The 15210-nt window shown below is 34.8% G+C and overlaps 1 protein-coding gene across 6 annotated transcripts in view; it reads left to right on the top strand.

The window, feature by feature from the left end:
• Positions 1–15210, top strand: part of SESTD1 (SEC14 and spectrin domain containing 1) — a 129658-nt gene that overhangs the window by 54006 nt on the left and 60442 nt on the right. For all 6 annotated transcript variants that reach the window (XM_021075320.1, XM_021075318.1, XM_021075322.1 and 3 more), the window contains 2 exons: positions 3509–3599; positions 7466–7579. In XM_021075320.1, coding sequence (XP_020930979.1) covers positions 3509–3599; positions 7466–7579 — 205 coding nt within the window. The remainder of the gene's footprint in view (positions 1–3508; positions 3600–7465; positions 7580–15210) is intronic.

Here is a 15210-nt window from a genome sequence, read left to right as displayed (position 1 = left end):
ATCATCTAGACCAACCACCTTCAATCATCTAGACTAACTCTTTACCCATACTTAAATTCTCTTTAGAGAAGTGCTGCAAAGTAATTGTGAAATGGATGAAATAACAGGTTTTAGGGACTTAGATGACATGTCCTTCCTAAATTAGGAGTTCAGGTTTTTCTGGAACACTGGGTAGCAGACTCCAGGGGCCAGGAAAGGAATAGCACATGGCCGTGTGGACCCCACCACACTACTGGATCAACTGGTTGGCTGGATCAACTTACTCTAATTCTGTGGAGGTTCAACATCAGAAGTTACCTTTCCATTTCTCTCCAGTTTCAATTTTTTTAAAAAAATTCAAATTTAGATTTTAGGTCAGTTCTCTTGATTGTTAAAAAAAAAAAAAAAAAACTCTTATATTATAGAAGAAACATTAGAGCACAGAGAGGTATAATGACTTCCCAAAAATAACACAGATATTAAGCTCATAAGTCTTTAGTCACTTGTTACATCATTCTGACTGAGAAATGATGTGATGTTTATTGCCTGACATTTTTAAAGCCTCTATTTAAAGCATGCTGGAAGCTGCCAAGATATCAATAATACTATATTCTTTTTTGGAAGCATGTTAACTAATGAAGATAAGTTAAAAACAAGCAATTATAATAAAAGTGTAAGTGAAATTAGTGCCATTATGTACGTATAAGCAGAGCTCTTTGAGTAGAATAGAAAAGGAGCCCTTAATCAAAGAAATGAGTGAAGAGCTGCAGAATACTGAACCCAAAAAATCCGTTGACAGTCTCTCTATTCAGTCAGTGAGCTTGTTAAGAAGCTGCCCTTCTCAACAGCTGTTTTAACTCAGCCCTTCACCCTTGAAAGCCTCTCTTGGAGCAAAAACAAGGAGGCAGGGATTTTTTGTTGTTGTTGTTGTTATTGGTCCTAAAACTATAAACATATTAATAGTAGTATAGGAATTTATTAATATAACACTTTAGCTTACTCCAACACATCCTTTATAAGGGACATAATATGCTTCTAAATTAAGTATGTCCTTGTTAAAAACAGTTTAAACCATCACCCCAACTTGTAGGACTGAAATTTAAAAAAAAGTCAAAAGATAGCTTGGTCTTGCAACTTTCAAATATGAAGTATCTTTGAATTGTGTGCATTTTCTTTATCTATCTTGGTAAAATAAGAGAAAATTGTGGTTAAGGGTGTTTTTAAGTACTCCAAAAGATAAAATTTGGAGTATTTTATGCCTTTAAGATCACTACAGATGGTATTTGCGAGCTTCACTGCTTTGTCTTAATATACAGATCAATTTAGTGTGCTTTGATATATAAATGTGTTGTTTGTATAATTTGTTAAACAAAATGGTTGTGTAGCCTGTACCTCAGAGATGCAGATATCAGTGACAGGAAAGTGCCAACTTACAGGGATGGCACCTTCTCTTGGCTCTGGTCCCGGGAAAGGCCCTCCACTGACAGCTCTGGGTGCTTTAGCTCCCCTTCCTGCAACTTTCCGTAATGCATTGGTAGATTCCCTAAGTTGCTGCCACTTCTCTGACCACTCACTGACCACTCATACTCCACTCTATCCAGCTGGTCTTTCTGGGTTTGTATTTTCCCTAGTCCTAGTTTTCTTCCTCCTTAACCTTATCCTGCAGCAAACAATTAGATGTCAGATTTGCTTCTCCCAGCAAGTCTTTATGTGCTGTTGATAATCCAGAAGTGATCATTATATTTCTTTCCCTCTCCCCACCAAAAATAAAAAGAAAATGCTTCGTAGATCCTTTGTTTTATAATGCAAAATACAAAAATAGAATATTTCAACATTTTAAAATTAAGATGTCACATAGCACAAACGTGCTTTTAACAGTGTACAATTCAGTGTTTTTTATTATATTCACAAAGTTGTGCGACCATCATTCTCTCATTCTATAACATTGCCATCAGCCCCCAAGAAAACCTATACCTATTAGTAGTCACTCCTCATTCCATTTTTCCCTCCTCTCAGCCCTCATCAGCCACTAATCTGCTCTCTGTCTCTGTGGATTTACCCATTCTGGACATTTCAACATACATGGAATCATGAAATATGTGGGATTTTGTATCTGGCTTCCTTCACTTAGCATAATGTTTTCAAGATTTAACCATGTTGTAGCATATATCATACTTCATTTCTTTTTATGGTTGAATAATAGTCTATTGAATGTATTGCCGCATTTTGTTTTTACGTTCATTAGTTGTTGGACATGTGAGTTGCCTCTGATTTTGGCTGTTATGCATTATACTGCTGTGAACATTTGTGTACAAGTTTTTTTTGATGGACACATGTTTCAGTTTGCCTTACCTCTTGAACATTTCACTGTTTTCTCAGGAAGCTCAGCTTCTCTCCCTGCCTACAGAGGCACTTGTTCTTCTAAATCTTTAGCAATATCATCCTCATTTTTGTGGACTTACTGTTTCTTAGTAGAATTAGACATCACTTCTCCAATAATCCTCTTGAGGTTAATGTGAATGCTTGGAGAGAGTAAGAGAGGTTTAGTAAAATTCCCTGGACTGTTGGATTTAAATTTCAGGAAAGGGCCTTCTATTAACCTTTCTTATAATGTAGGCAATTGGGAGAACTTTGAGTGGGGAGAAGTTTCACTAGCAAATCCTTGCTCTGCTCTGGAAAACTGCAGTTTCTTCCACTATATTGGAGGGAGGGCATTTGATATCCTTGTGTTAAGTTGATTTTATAAGTAAAAAAAAAAAAGAGTAATAATTATAGTAATAATAAAACTGTGTAGTGTTGTTCTTAGGATAGAGTATTTTCATGTAGTTGTTGCATTTTACTAGGCAGGCTTCTGCGAAGTTTTAGTTGGCACTTGAATAATTGAATATAGTTATAGCAATAAGATTTTTTACACTCAAGATAATATTTTTCTGCTCAGGTGACTAAGAATGCAAAGATGAGAGCAGAGGTGGATCAGATGTGGTGCATTCAAGTTTGAAAAATTATATACACAGAATGTTACTCCACCTCATTAAATTTCCCCAAATGAACACAGAGGAGCTCATTTCCAATGGTTTAATGATAGCTTACTTTTCTACCTGTTTTAGAGTATCACTTCACAAACCTTATACTTCTGGCAGGAAGAAGAGGTACGAACATGCACTTGACAGTCATTGGTTACCTAGTTCACTGTGACCCCATTTTATAGATAAAAAAATTGAGAGGCTGGTGAGACTATTTAATGTTGCTTTGATTTTTTTTTCCCTTTTTAAGATGTTGAATTTACACACTTTAGAGTAAGTTTCGTACCGTTAGCTTATAAATTGTCAATATTTCCTGAAATGAGAAAAATAAATTGCTTGAGAAAACTGAAGGGACAGTTTGAAGTATTTTATTTATTGTCCATGTAAACCAAACTGAATGAGATTAATGCTACTCCACATATGTTCACCCTGTAAACTTTATTTAGGATTATAAAGAATAAAATATGAAGCTTGTTTTAATACTCTGTAAATTTGTTTCATTTCAGTGAAAAGTGTAAGGCTAGAGGATTTACCGTGATTGTGGATGGCAGAAAATCACAGTGGAATGTGGTGAAAACAGTTGTCTTAATGCTACAGGTAATTTTATTTTTGACTATCAGGAAATGGTTTTATTTTTACAGCAACAGATAAGGTAATAGTGGCAAATGGATTTCGTTTACTGGACTGTGTCCAAGCTTCTCAGCAGTGACTGAGTTCTGAAATACACAGATTGGATTGTTTAAATTCATTTCTTATAGGTTTGACTTTGAGTAGTAAAATGAATTTCAGCCCTATTCTGAAGGTTTGTAAATGACCGAAAATAGTATGTCATGTTTAAGCAATTTAAGCAGGTAGGCCAATAGGTTATTAGACTAACCTGGGGCCCTTTGCAGACTGTTGTATCTGCCTCATCTCCCTCTGACTCCTGCCAACGCTACAGATGGGGAGTAGGACCGGGTAAGTTTAATAAGAAAAGGCTTCTCAGTTCTGAGAGGTTTCTCCCTTTAGTTAGCCACTTTCCTCCAAAAAAGCACCAGGATTCATAGCAGTCTTATATCTACTTCTAATCTATAAATGTACTCAACAGATGTGTTCTTGGGAATGTTAGCAGCTCCCAAACAAGCATTTCATAAACAGCTGTGATTACAGACTCCCTGATCTCCTAGACTCGTGTTTTATATTTCCTTGTGCTCCTCACAGGATGGTTCTGTTATCCCTTACACATAGTAAGATACCTAGTAAATATTTGTTGATTTATTATATGGGTTTTGAATATATTGTGATCTGAAATAAAAAAATAAAACATTTGAGTGATAAACAGGGACAAATTGCTCTCATGTACCTGGGTTTCCTTAGAAGGGCTTGTATAGAAGGTTAAAAAAAAAAAGTTAGTTAAATGAAAGAGATTATTTAATTTAAATTAAGGAAGTGGAAAGGGCATTTCTGGCAGGGACACGGACTTAGTGATAGCTCAAAAATTAGGTGAATACAATAAAAGGAGCTGATGGTGGGCCAGTTTGGGAGCAATATGTGGCCTGTCACATGGGATAGTGAACACTCAGATAAATATCAGTGATATCAAAAGAAAGATGAAGAAATTTAAATGAACTGGGAAATAATTGGGAGCTGCTTTAGGGTTCTGTGGAAAGGAATATAATTTAAGATTTTAAATGATAACTAAGAATGATTTTTCATTTGGGATTCGACAGATGGGAATTGGTAATTTTAGTTTTTATTTTTAGTGCTTAGTGTGGTTCAGGTCCTGTACTAAGCTTTCTATATAAATGATCTCTTTTAATTCCATCCTCACAAACTTGGGAATTAGTTCTTTTATCCCCAAAGGTCAACTGAGGCTCAGGGATTTTAAATAACTCACCCAGGTTCTTTTGCTGAATGTGTGAGAGAGTCCCTATTGGAACACTGCACAGTCATGACCCAGGTCTGGGCTTTATCCCTTAAAAGTGTATGCTTACCTTTTGTGTGTCTGAGGTGGTTCCCAAATTACCTACCCACTACCTTATTCTTAAATACCTGGTCTAAGCCTTCAGCATTAGAAATCACTCCCTTGGGTTGGAAAGGACATAGGCTCCAGTGCATCAGGTTTTAGGGGAGTAGAGTGGTGTCCCATGATCCCTGTGTCAGTCACATATGTTCCCAGCACTTTTATATTCCCAACTGGAAGTTTAATTCTTCTCTTTACAAGTTGTTAAAATAACTATTAGGTGAGAAATCCATTAATTATGACCTATGTTCTTCCATTCAACTATGTCGCAGATGAGCTGTTTGGGACTTGCTGTTTGAACTGGACTTTGATCAGTGGCAGTTTTGAAGAACAATCAATGGATGATTTAATCCCCTCTTGCGATTTCTTTTCTGATAGGTATTTTAACAACTTTTGGATTTATTAATCATTAACACTTTCAGAAGTTGCAATATAGCCTTTTGTTTACTCCTAGTCAAACAGTTTCTGCATACATAGTTATTCATTGCTTTTGTTTCAGAAGGTACCTGTTTGGGAACCCACAGCTTAGTGCTGGCCATGCCTGTAACAAATATTTTCTAAAATGACTGGATTGCTTTCTCTTGTTTCTCACAGCTTTAATACTCAGTGATGTTGAAATAGTAATCTCCCACAATCAGTATATGAATAAACCCCAGTCTACCCTAAATTTTAACTTCCTTTATTCACAACCCAGTCATTGCAGGAGCACTAGATTCGTGATGTGCCCAGCAACATGTTTAAATGGAAAGGTTTTCTATTTAACCCTAATTAATAATAATTATATAACTTACTATTTAGTAGTGCCATTTATGGTCTAGAGCAGTGTTTGGCCCTAGAGTTTGTAAATAGAGTTTTATTGTTTATATATTGCTTATGGTAACTTTCACGCTATGTCAACAGAATTGAAATAGTTGAAGCAGAGACTCTAAAGCCTTCAAATCCTAGAATATTTATTATCTGGGCCTTCAGAAAGAACACGCTTGAAATGGTATGGTAGAACTTTGGAGTCACACTGACCTGTTTCCACTCCAGTGTCATTCGTTATAACTGTTCTCTTGGACAAGTTACTTTAGTTTTCTGAAGCTCAGTTTACTCTTCCGTAGAATTGGAAGGATGAGTGCCACTTGTTGATGTGAATTCATTTATTCAGCAAAGCTTTATGCCGGACACTGTCATAGGCAATAGAGATAAAGGAGTGACATGATAGATCAGGTAACCTGCCGTTGGGAAGCCCGTGTTCTGTTTGAGGAGTCAGACAATAAGCAGTAGGGCAAATTACTAAATAATGTAACATTAGTTAGTGATACATGCTATGTAGAAAAACACATGGTAAAAGGAGACTGAGTCAGATGTTGCTACTTTAGATAAAGGTGGTCAGGGAAGATCTCTCTGAAGAGGGACTGTTAGAGTGGAGTCCTAAATAAACTGAGAAAGTACTTCTAGGTATAGGACAAGGAAAATTCCAGACAAAGGAAATATCAAGAGCAAAGTAAAATTGGGTTGTGATGATTTTTGTACCATTGTAAATATAGTAAAATTCATTGAGTTAAAAAAAAATGAAGTCTGAGGTGAGAACAGACTTACCATATTTCAGGAGTATCAAGAAGGTCTGTGTGGCTGTGGTAAAGGAGTGAGCTCACGGGAGAGCCGTGTAAGATAAGCTCCTAGAGGTCAGTAGGGCCTGAGTTTGGAGGGCCTTTTGGCTTTGGTGAGGGAGGCTTGAATTTTATTCTGAGCCTGAGAAAACACGAAGCAAGGCCTTCTAAGAGGATATCTCAAAAGACAGACTCATTTGGGGCTGATGGCAATGCAAGTGGTAGAAATAGTTAGGTTTAAGATACATTTTAAAAGATAAACTCTATGGGATTTAATGATAAAATACATGTGGAATGTTTATTAACTCAGTGAATGTTAATTTCCATTCCTTAGGTGATAGGAATAACTATAGTTAATTTGAGTTTGTATTTGTCAAAGATTAGCTTTGTACTCTTTTTCAGGGTAATAATCACAGTCTTGGCTTCTCCATATAATGGTTGATTAAAAAGAACCCTTATTTTGAGAGAAAATTGAATTTATATCATTGGAAGAAATTCTCCAAGATGATTGTGTTAGAAAAAATTTTTCATATCATAGGAAAACCAAATTTAATAATTTCTCAACTAAAAATTATCTTTCAGTGTAATCTATATTCCTATTAGATTCAGTAGAACAGAAAAACAATTCACATGTACTGTCTGTATTACATTGTCTTTTAAAGTCTTCTGAATCAGATTGTCTTTCAAGTATTTTTTTATTGCCATGTATGTTTTGAAGTTTGGAGTATTTCTTCTGTTTTATTACATCTTATTTATTTTCCAGAGGTCTCTTAATTAGCCTAATCATGAATATCTAATAATTTACAACTTCAATAAATTTTTCATTTTACATGTATAATTTATAATTTTTTTTTTTTATTTTATAGAATGTTGTTCCAGCTGAAGTGTCCCTGGTTTGTGTAGTGAAGCCAGATGAATTCTGGGATAAGAAAGTAACACATTTTTGTTTTTGGAAAGAAAAGGATAGACTTGGCTTTGAGGTAAATGTACTCTATTAAAAAAAAAATAGAAGTGTGTTGTATCTTTAAAAAGAGCATTTTTCCAGTATTATTTTGTTTAGCTTTGGATATTGAGCAGTGTTTAAGCAGTGTTCAGTCAGCGTCTAAGTAATGATTAATATATAGTCAGCATTCAGATACTTGTTGAATGTATTATGCTTCTTTTTCAAAGGCCACAGATTCTTTTTTATTTTTATCATTTTTTGTGAACTCTTTTGAATAAGTAGAATTTTTAAATTAAAAATATTTTTATTGCATTACCCAAAGGGCATTTAACTGATACTGGCAAATTCTAGACATTTGGAATTGAAGTTAGAGCCTATTTTATGTGGTGTCATAATTTTTTCTTAGTATCTGGTTTGTTTTTGATACATGAACACAGTTATCCATCCTTTCCTGTTAATACCACTCTCTACCTCTTACTTTCCTTATGTGAAAGCACAATTGACCCTTGAACAACATGGGTTTAAAGTGGATTTTTTTTCAATAAATATTCATTTGGCCTTCTGCATTTTTGGGTTTGACATCCACAGGCAAGGAGGGCCAAGTGTATTCATTGTACTTTGCCATTTTATAAGGGACTTGAGGGTCTGCAGGTTTTGGTATCCACAGGGTCTTCTGGAACCAATCCCCTGTGGTTGCTGAGGGAGAACTATCCATGTTATTGTAGGTCAGAAAGAAGTCTTAAGATGGAATACAAATTTAAACAATTCTGTCATATTTTCCCTTCTGTCATAATCCCAGCTTCCTAGTAGGAGAGTTGGTAGATACTAAACTTTGCATTAATTAAATAAAGTGTGACAACATTGAAGGGTACAAAGCCTAATATAATAACTCAACCGTGTAGAATATGGAGCCCTGGAATGTTTCAAGAGTCAGAAAATAAAGGCTCATTTTGGACTTTGCCATACTACAATAGTCGTATTTTCATTAAATTCAAGGTATTTCTGGTATGGAGGAAAAGGCACCAAGGTGTCCTAGATAAAGATTTAAGAAAATCTAGTTAAATATTTTTTAATGAGGTAGCTCAAAATGTCCTAAAAGTGTGTCATTTTTTCTTCACTTTAAAAAAAAGTGCAGTAAAATTCATTCATTTTAGTGTACAGTTCTGAGAGTTCTGACAAACAAAAATAATCAAGAAATAAGAGAGTATCACATCACTCCAAAAATTCTCTCATGCTTCTTGTAGTCAACTCCTTTCTCAGTCTTTAGTCCCTGACAACCACTGTTCTGTTTTATGCCTCTATGGTTTTGCTTTTCCAGACTGTCATATAGGTAGAATGATATATAGTATGTAGCATTTTTAATCTGCTTCTTTCACATATGCATTTGCATTTGAGATTCATCCCTGTTTTTAGTTGTGTTGGTAGTTCCTTCCTATTGCTGAGTAGTAATCCACTGTGTGGAGGTACTACTTTATCCATTTCCCATGAGGGACGTTTGGGGTTTAGTGGTTACAAATGAAGTCACTCTAAATATCCGTGTACAGGCTTTTGTGTTTGGTTGTATTTTATGGTATAAAATACGTAGGAGTGGGATTGCTGGGTCAGTATGGTAAGTATATGTTTATTGAACTTTATAAGAAAGTTCCAAATTGGCTGTTTTAAGGTGGTTGTATGATTATGCATTCCCACCAGCAATGTATGAAAGTTCCAGTTGCAACTTTCTCAGCACTTGTCAAGTATTGTTTGTTCTTAAATTATAATTGTCAAGTATTGTCAAGTTTTATTTGTTTTTAAATTATAATTACTCTAGTAGATGTGTAGAGGTAACTCGGTGTGGTTTTAACGTACATTTCTCTAGTAATTAATGATGTGTGTATATTTTCAAGTGCTTTTTTGCCATCCTTGTAGCTTCTTTAGTGGTGTCTATTCAACTCTGCCCATTTGAAAAAATAATAAAGGCTTTTTGCATTCTTATTACTGAATTTTGAGAGTTCTTTATTTTGGGTAGAAGTCCTTTATCATGTATGTCATTTGCAAAAATTGCATCTCTGTGGTTTGCTTTTTCATTCTCTTGACAGCATTTTTCAAGGTTTTTTTTTTTTAACTCTGATGAAGTTTAATTTTTAAGTTTTTCTTTTATGAATCCGGCTTTTGGTATCATAGCTGAGAAATCTTTGCCTAATCCAAGGTCACAAAGATTTTCTTATGCTCTGTCCTAAATGTTGTGTAGTCTTAGGTTTTATATTTAGATCTGTGGTCCATTTTGAGTTAATATTTGTGTAAATTATAGTCTGATAATACATGTTTTATAACTTACGTTATTTTAAATTTGTTAAGATTTTGTGTTTGACCAAATATATGGAGGGTCTTGGTTGATTTTCTCATGCACATGTATTCTCTATGTACTCTGCATGTATATTCTGCTGTTGTGGGTGGAGAGATTTTTAACTGTCAAGATTGTTCAAAGTGTTATTTAGGTCTTCTCCAATCTCTGGAATATTCTGTCCACTTATTCTGTCAGTTATCAAAAGAGGAATAGTGTAGTCTCCAACTATAATTGTAGATTACTTCCCTCATTTCTGTCTGTTTTGGCCTCATGTACTTTAAATGTCTCTGGTTGCATTCATAAAGATGTAAGATCATTAAATTTTCTGAGTTAACCACTTTATCATTTCATGATTAAATGTCCCTTTTTTAATCCATGATAATATATCAGATTCTGAGGTGTACATTGTCTCATATTAATATAATTATTCCAGCTTCTTTTGACTAGTGTTTGCATATTTTATCTTTTCCATTTTACCTGTTTACATATTATCTGTTTCCATATTTATTTCTTTACATGTAAAGTGGGATTTCTTATAGTATAGTTGGGTCTTATCCAGTCTGACAATCTCTGTCTTTTCAGTTGCTTAAAAGACTATTTATATTTAATGTAATTATTAATATGCTTGAATTAAAATCTTCCTTCTTGCTAGATTTTATGTATTTTTGTTCTCTTTCTGCCTTCTTTTGGATTAAGTATATTTATCATTGAATTTGTCTGCATTATTGACTGATAACTTATGTCTCTTTCCCCCCCCCCCCAGTGGTTGCCCTAGCTTTATAACTTACATCTTTAATTATCAGTCTTTAAGTGATATACCACTTCACATACAGTAGAAATTCCTTAAAACAGTATATTCTAATATTTTCCTTCCATTTTTCACATACATTTTGCTTGTATTATACTATAAGCACACAATATATTGCCACTGCTTTTGTTATAGCAAAAACAGTGGTTTTCTTATAGCAATTAAAACAGTAAAAGTTAACTTCATATTTACCTTCATTTATGTCATTTCCAGTGTTCTTCATTTCTTTTCAACTTTTTGGCTGGTATATTCTTTCTGCGTAAACATATCTTGCATTATTGGCCTGTTGGCATTGAATTTTCTCAGCTTTTGTTTACCTGAAATAAATCTTTATTTCTCTTTCAATTTTGAAAGATATTTTTAGTCAGTATAGAAATATTTCTTCATTGTTTGATTTTTTTTTGTTTTGTTTTGTTTTAGCACATTAAGTATTTCATACCATTGCCTTCTCATTTCCATGGTTTCTTTGGAGAACTCTCCTGTTTGTGTCTTTTATTTATCTTTTTTCTTCCTTTTGTCACCTTGAAGATTTTCCCTTTGTTTTTGGTTTTCAGCAGTTTTATTTTGTAATGTCTAGATGTGTTGTTTTGTTGGTTTTGTTTTTGGTTTTTAGGGCTACACCGCAACATATGGAAATTTGCAGTCTAGGGGTCAAACCGGAACTACAGCTACCGCCTGTGCCACAGACACAGCAGTGCAGGATCTGAGCCGCATCTGTGACTTACACCACAGCTCATGTCAACTCTGGTTCCCCAGCCCATTGAGCGAGGCCAGAGACCAAACCTGCATCCTCATGGATACTAGTTGGGTTCTTAATCTGCTGAGCCACAACGGGAACTCCCATGTCTAGATGTATTTTATTTGGTATTTATTCTGATTGTTGTTTTCTATACTTCTTGGATCTCTTCTGACATCAGTTCTGGAAAATTCTTTAACGTTTTCTTTTCAAATATTTTCTCTGCACCATTTTGTTTTTATGCTACTTCTAGAACTCCATTTGCATGTATGTTAGATCATTTGAAATTTCTTACCGTTCTAGATTGGTGTTCTATTTTATTTTTCTTTCCCTTGTGTTTTCTTTTTGTGTTTCAATTTGGGTATTTTCTACTGATGCATTTTCAAGTTCACTGTTTCCTTGGCTGTACTGAGTTTGTTGATAAGCTGGTTGTAAATGTACTTCATCTGTTACCCTGTTTTGGTTTGTAGCTTATCTATTACATTCTTCCATATGGTTTCTGTCACTTTACTGAACTCCCCATCTGTTTTGCATGTGGCCTTGCAGTTCTTCCATGATAGCCTTTAGCATTTATCATTATCTTAAATTCCTTATCTAAGAGTTTTGATATATGGGTATATCTTACTCTAGTTATGTTTGGTTTCTTTCTTGACAGTAGGTTGTTTTCTCTCTTCTTTCTTTCTCCTTCCTCCAGCTGCATTGTGGGATTCATTTGTGTTCTCAAGTCATCTAGGGTCGCTGACTTCCCCCAGGACCTGAAGGTTTTTGTCCTCTAGGGGAGACAGAGTTGAAGAATCTGGGCTTGCTTCAGCCTTATGCCTTTCCAGTGGTGGTTACTGTTCCCTTCTCCCAGAAGCATTTTGAAGTCTCTTGTCCTACCTACGCCCATTCTTTCTCTTGAGTCCCTGGGAGGTGTGTGAAGAAGGGCCTGCAAGTGTGTTTGAATTCTTCTTGTGTCTTTACTTCCCATGGGTTTTATGTTTTCACCCTAAACCACATTTGGCCGTCAACAATTCACTGAAAATTTTGACTAGATTCTTACCTGGTCCATATCATGCCTGGTATTTTCCCCAGGTAGGCAAGTGCTCCACCTCCATCTGTTCTTGATGGATGGTCTTTCCTTAGATTTTAGGTTATTTGGGTAACTTGACCTGTGGGCTTAACTCTCTGATGGATTTAAGAAAAATGGTCATTTTTCAGATTATTTTGCATTATTCCATTGTTGTAAGGATTGGAACAGTGCTCTTTCTAGCCATTTATGTATCCTAAGCAGAAGCCAGGTGTTTTGTTTTTCAGTTTTATCTTGCAAACTTTTGTCATTGGTAGACTTGATTGTGATGTAGATTTATTAGAATAGGTACACTAGCATTGTAAGGGAAGGCAACCTGGCTGCTGGATTATGTTAGGAAGGGTGTTAACCTCATCATTGGAGGGGAAATTGCATCCCAGGGAGGAGAATTAAAAGTGTAGTGGGAAAAGAAAGAAGAGGCTGAAAGCACAAGGCTGGGATGTTGCTTTGGTGAGCAGATACCTCAGACGGGCAGGGAAATCAGCCTTTTATGCCAGGGGCATGCAGGGGCATGCTCTGAGAGAATGCGTGGTATACAGAGGCCAGTGTTTCGGAAACCACCACTCTGAACCCCGAGTAGGAGCAGAGATCCTTTTTGTGAGAAACCTGTCAAGTCCTGCTTAAGTGTAGGCCTCTGTTCAGATGTGCCATGCCTAGTTGGGTCTCATAATACATGAATTTATAGTCTAAAAATACCTTGCATCTTGGAGGATAAAATAGAAGACAGAGAATTCCTTTCTGCCTTGATTTGATATCATAGATTGATGTTTTAAAACTTAAGTGCTAAAGCTTCTTGTATCAATATGTATTTTTTTAGACATTGAAGAGATTCAGCTAGAATACTTTCCCAAGTGTGTTATGAGAGTAATTTCAAATGCTAGCTAGTATACCACCACGCATATTCAGCTTGAAGGGGCTGTTCAACATCAGTCATTAAATGACATTTAGAGCTATATATAATTAAATTCAAAATGGATATTTGTTTAGTTAGCAGTTATTTTTCCTTGATGTTATTTTGGATCATTTGGGCTGTTGTAATTAAGCCTGTGTTTTTGTGTATATTCCAAACATTTTAAAAGGATAACTTTGTTATGGGTACTGGTGTTCCTATAAGCAAAAGTTTGTGTTTTACCTTATAGAATTATTCATAACAGATTTATTACCAGCCGTCCACAATATTTGTCAGGTAAACATCCAGCTGTAATTTTAATGGCAACCTGTTCCCATGATTTCATGTTGTCTTCCCTATCATCCTTTGCAATTTTTTTCTTCTAGATGACCTTCCTCTTGTTCACTTTGCTAATGTTTTTCACTGGCCATTGAATATTCATCTTTCATTGGTTACCTAAATATTTCTTTATATATCCTTTCCATCTCTGAAATAGATACCACCTGTTCATTTTCTTTTTTTAGCAATTCAGATCTTCCAGTTCTTTCTGACCTTTGGCAGCATTGTACCTAGTGGCTCTGATACTATTTGCTAGTTAGATGACAGTATCTATAGTCTATCTAATGAGAAGGTAAAATTGAAGTAGTACTGGCATTAATCTTATCCTCAAATTAGGAGACTAGTAATCAAAAGAATCTCACTTTCTCCTTCTGTATTGTCATTCATGAGAGTAAAAGTGGTTTTTTTTTTTTTCTTTTTTTTTTACTGGTAATGATAACCAGCCACCATTCTAAATTGTTTTCTTCTCTTATTTTTTATTACTACATCTGATCCTGTACTTTTTTTGAGGGCATACTAGTGTTGGTATCCAGGACCAAAGATTTCCTTCATGCTACTCTGTCAAGAATACCTCTAGCTCTGTCTATTCTAACTTCTTTCTGACTTTGGCAGAAAATTATTTTCTTAGAAAAATATCCCTGAACAAACAGATACAAGTAGACATACACATTGAAATAGTATAACACATAACACGCACATGAATCTGTACTAAGCACACAAATATATATATATGTATACATACGTATGTGTATGAACAGACACATTTTCATTCCAGATCTTATACCCACATTGTTAGCATAAGTAAAAAAACAAACAAACAAACAAACAAAAAAATTGAGTGCCTACAGAGTAAAAGATTCAGTTTTAGGTTCTTTGGGAATGTTTTATTAGTAAAGAATAATGGGAGTAATAGAGAAATAAGGGTTTTTGTTGTTGTTGCTGGTTTTTTTGGTGTTTTTTTTTTTTTTTTTTTTTTTTTTTTTTTTTTTGGCTGCAGTATGTAGTAGCTTGATATGGGGTCTCAGTTCCTAGACCAGGGATTGAACCCAGGTTGCAGTGGTAAGAGTGCCAAGTCTCAACCACTAAACCACCAGGGAACTCCCTAGAAATAAGTTTTGAGTCTTTCCGTAAGTTAGATTCCAGAAAGAAAAGCTTCACAAATGTTTTAATTAAAGGCTATATGTTAAATATCTTTCTCCTCAAACTTGTTGAACAGTGCTAGGTAGCTAATAAAATATTGTGGTTTAGTCATTTAATTTGTTTTGTCTTAACCTCTCTAACATATATTAAATAAAGGGAAAAGTAATATTTATGTACGACTTTAGTGTTTTAAAAATGTCATGTGTTTTTCTTTTTTCCCTTTGAAAGAACTTGTTAGAAGTTTGAAAAACTCATATAGGTTGTGGTCTTTTTCTTTCCGTTTTATAGTTGCATCATTTTATTTTGTTTTCCTTTGTGCTTATTACTAGGTTTCTATCCTTTTTTTTTTTTTTTTCTTTTT

This window comes from Sus scrofa, chromosome 15 (assembly GCF_000003025.6).
Source record: "Sus scrofa isolate TJ Tabasco breed Duroc chromosome 15, Sscrofa11.1, whole genome shotgun sequence".
Classification (NCBI taxonomy): Eukaryota; Metazoa; Chordata; class Mammalia; order Artiodactyla; family Suidae; genus Sus; species Sus scrofa.
This window is presented reverse-complemented; position numbering and strand designations above follow the sequence as displayed.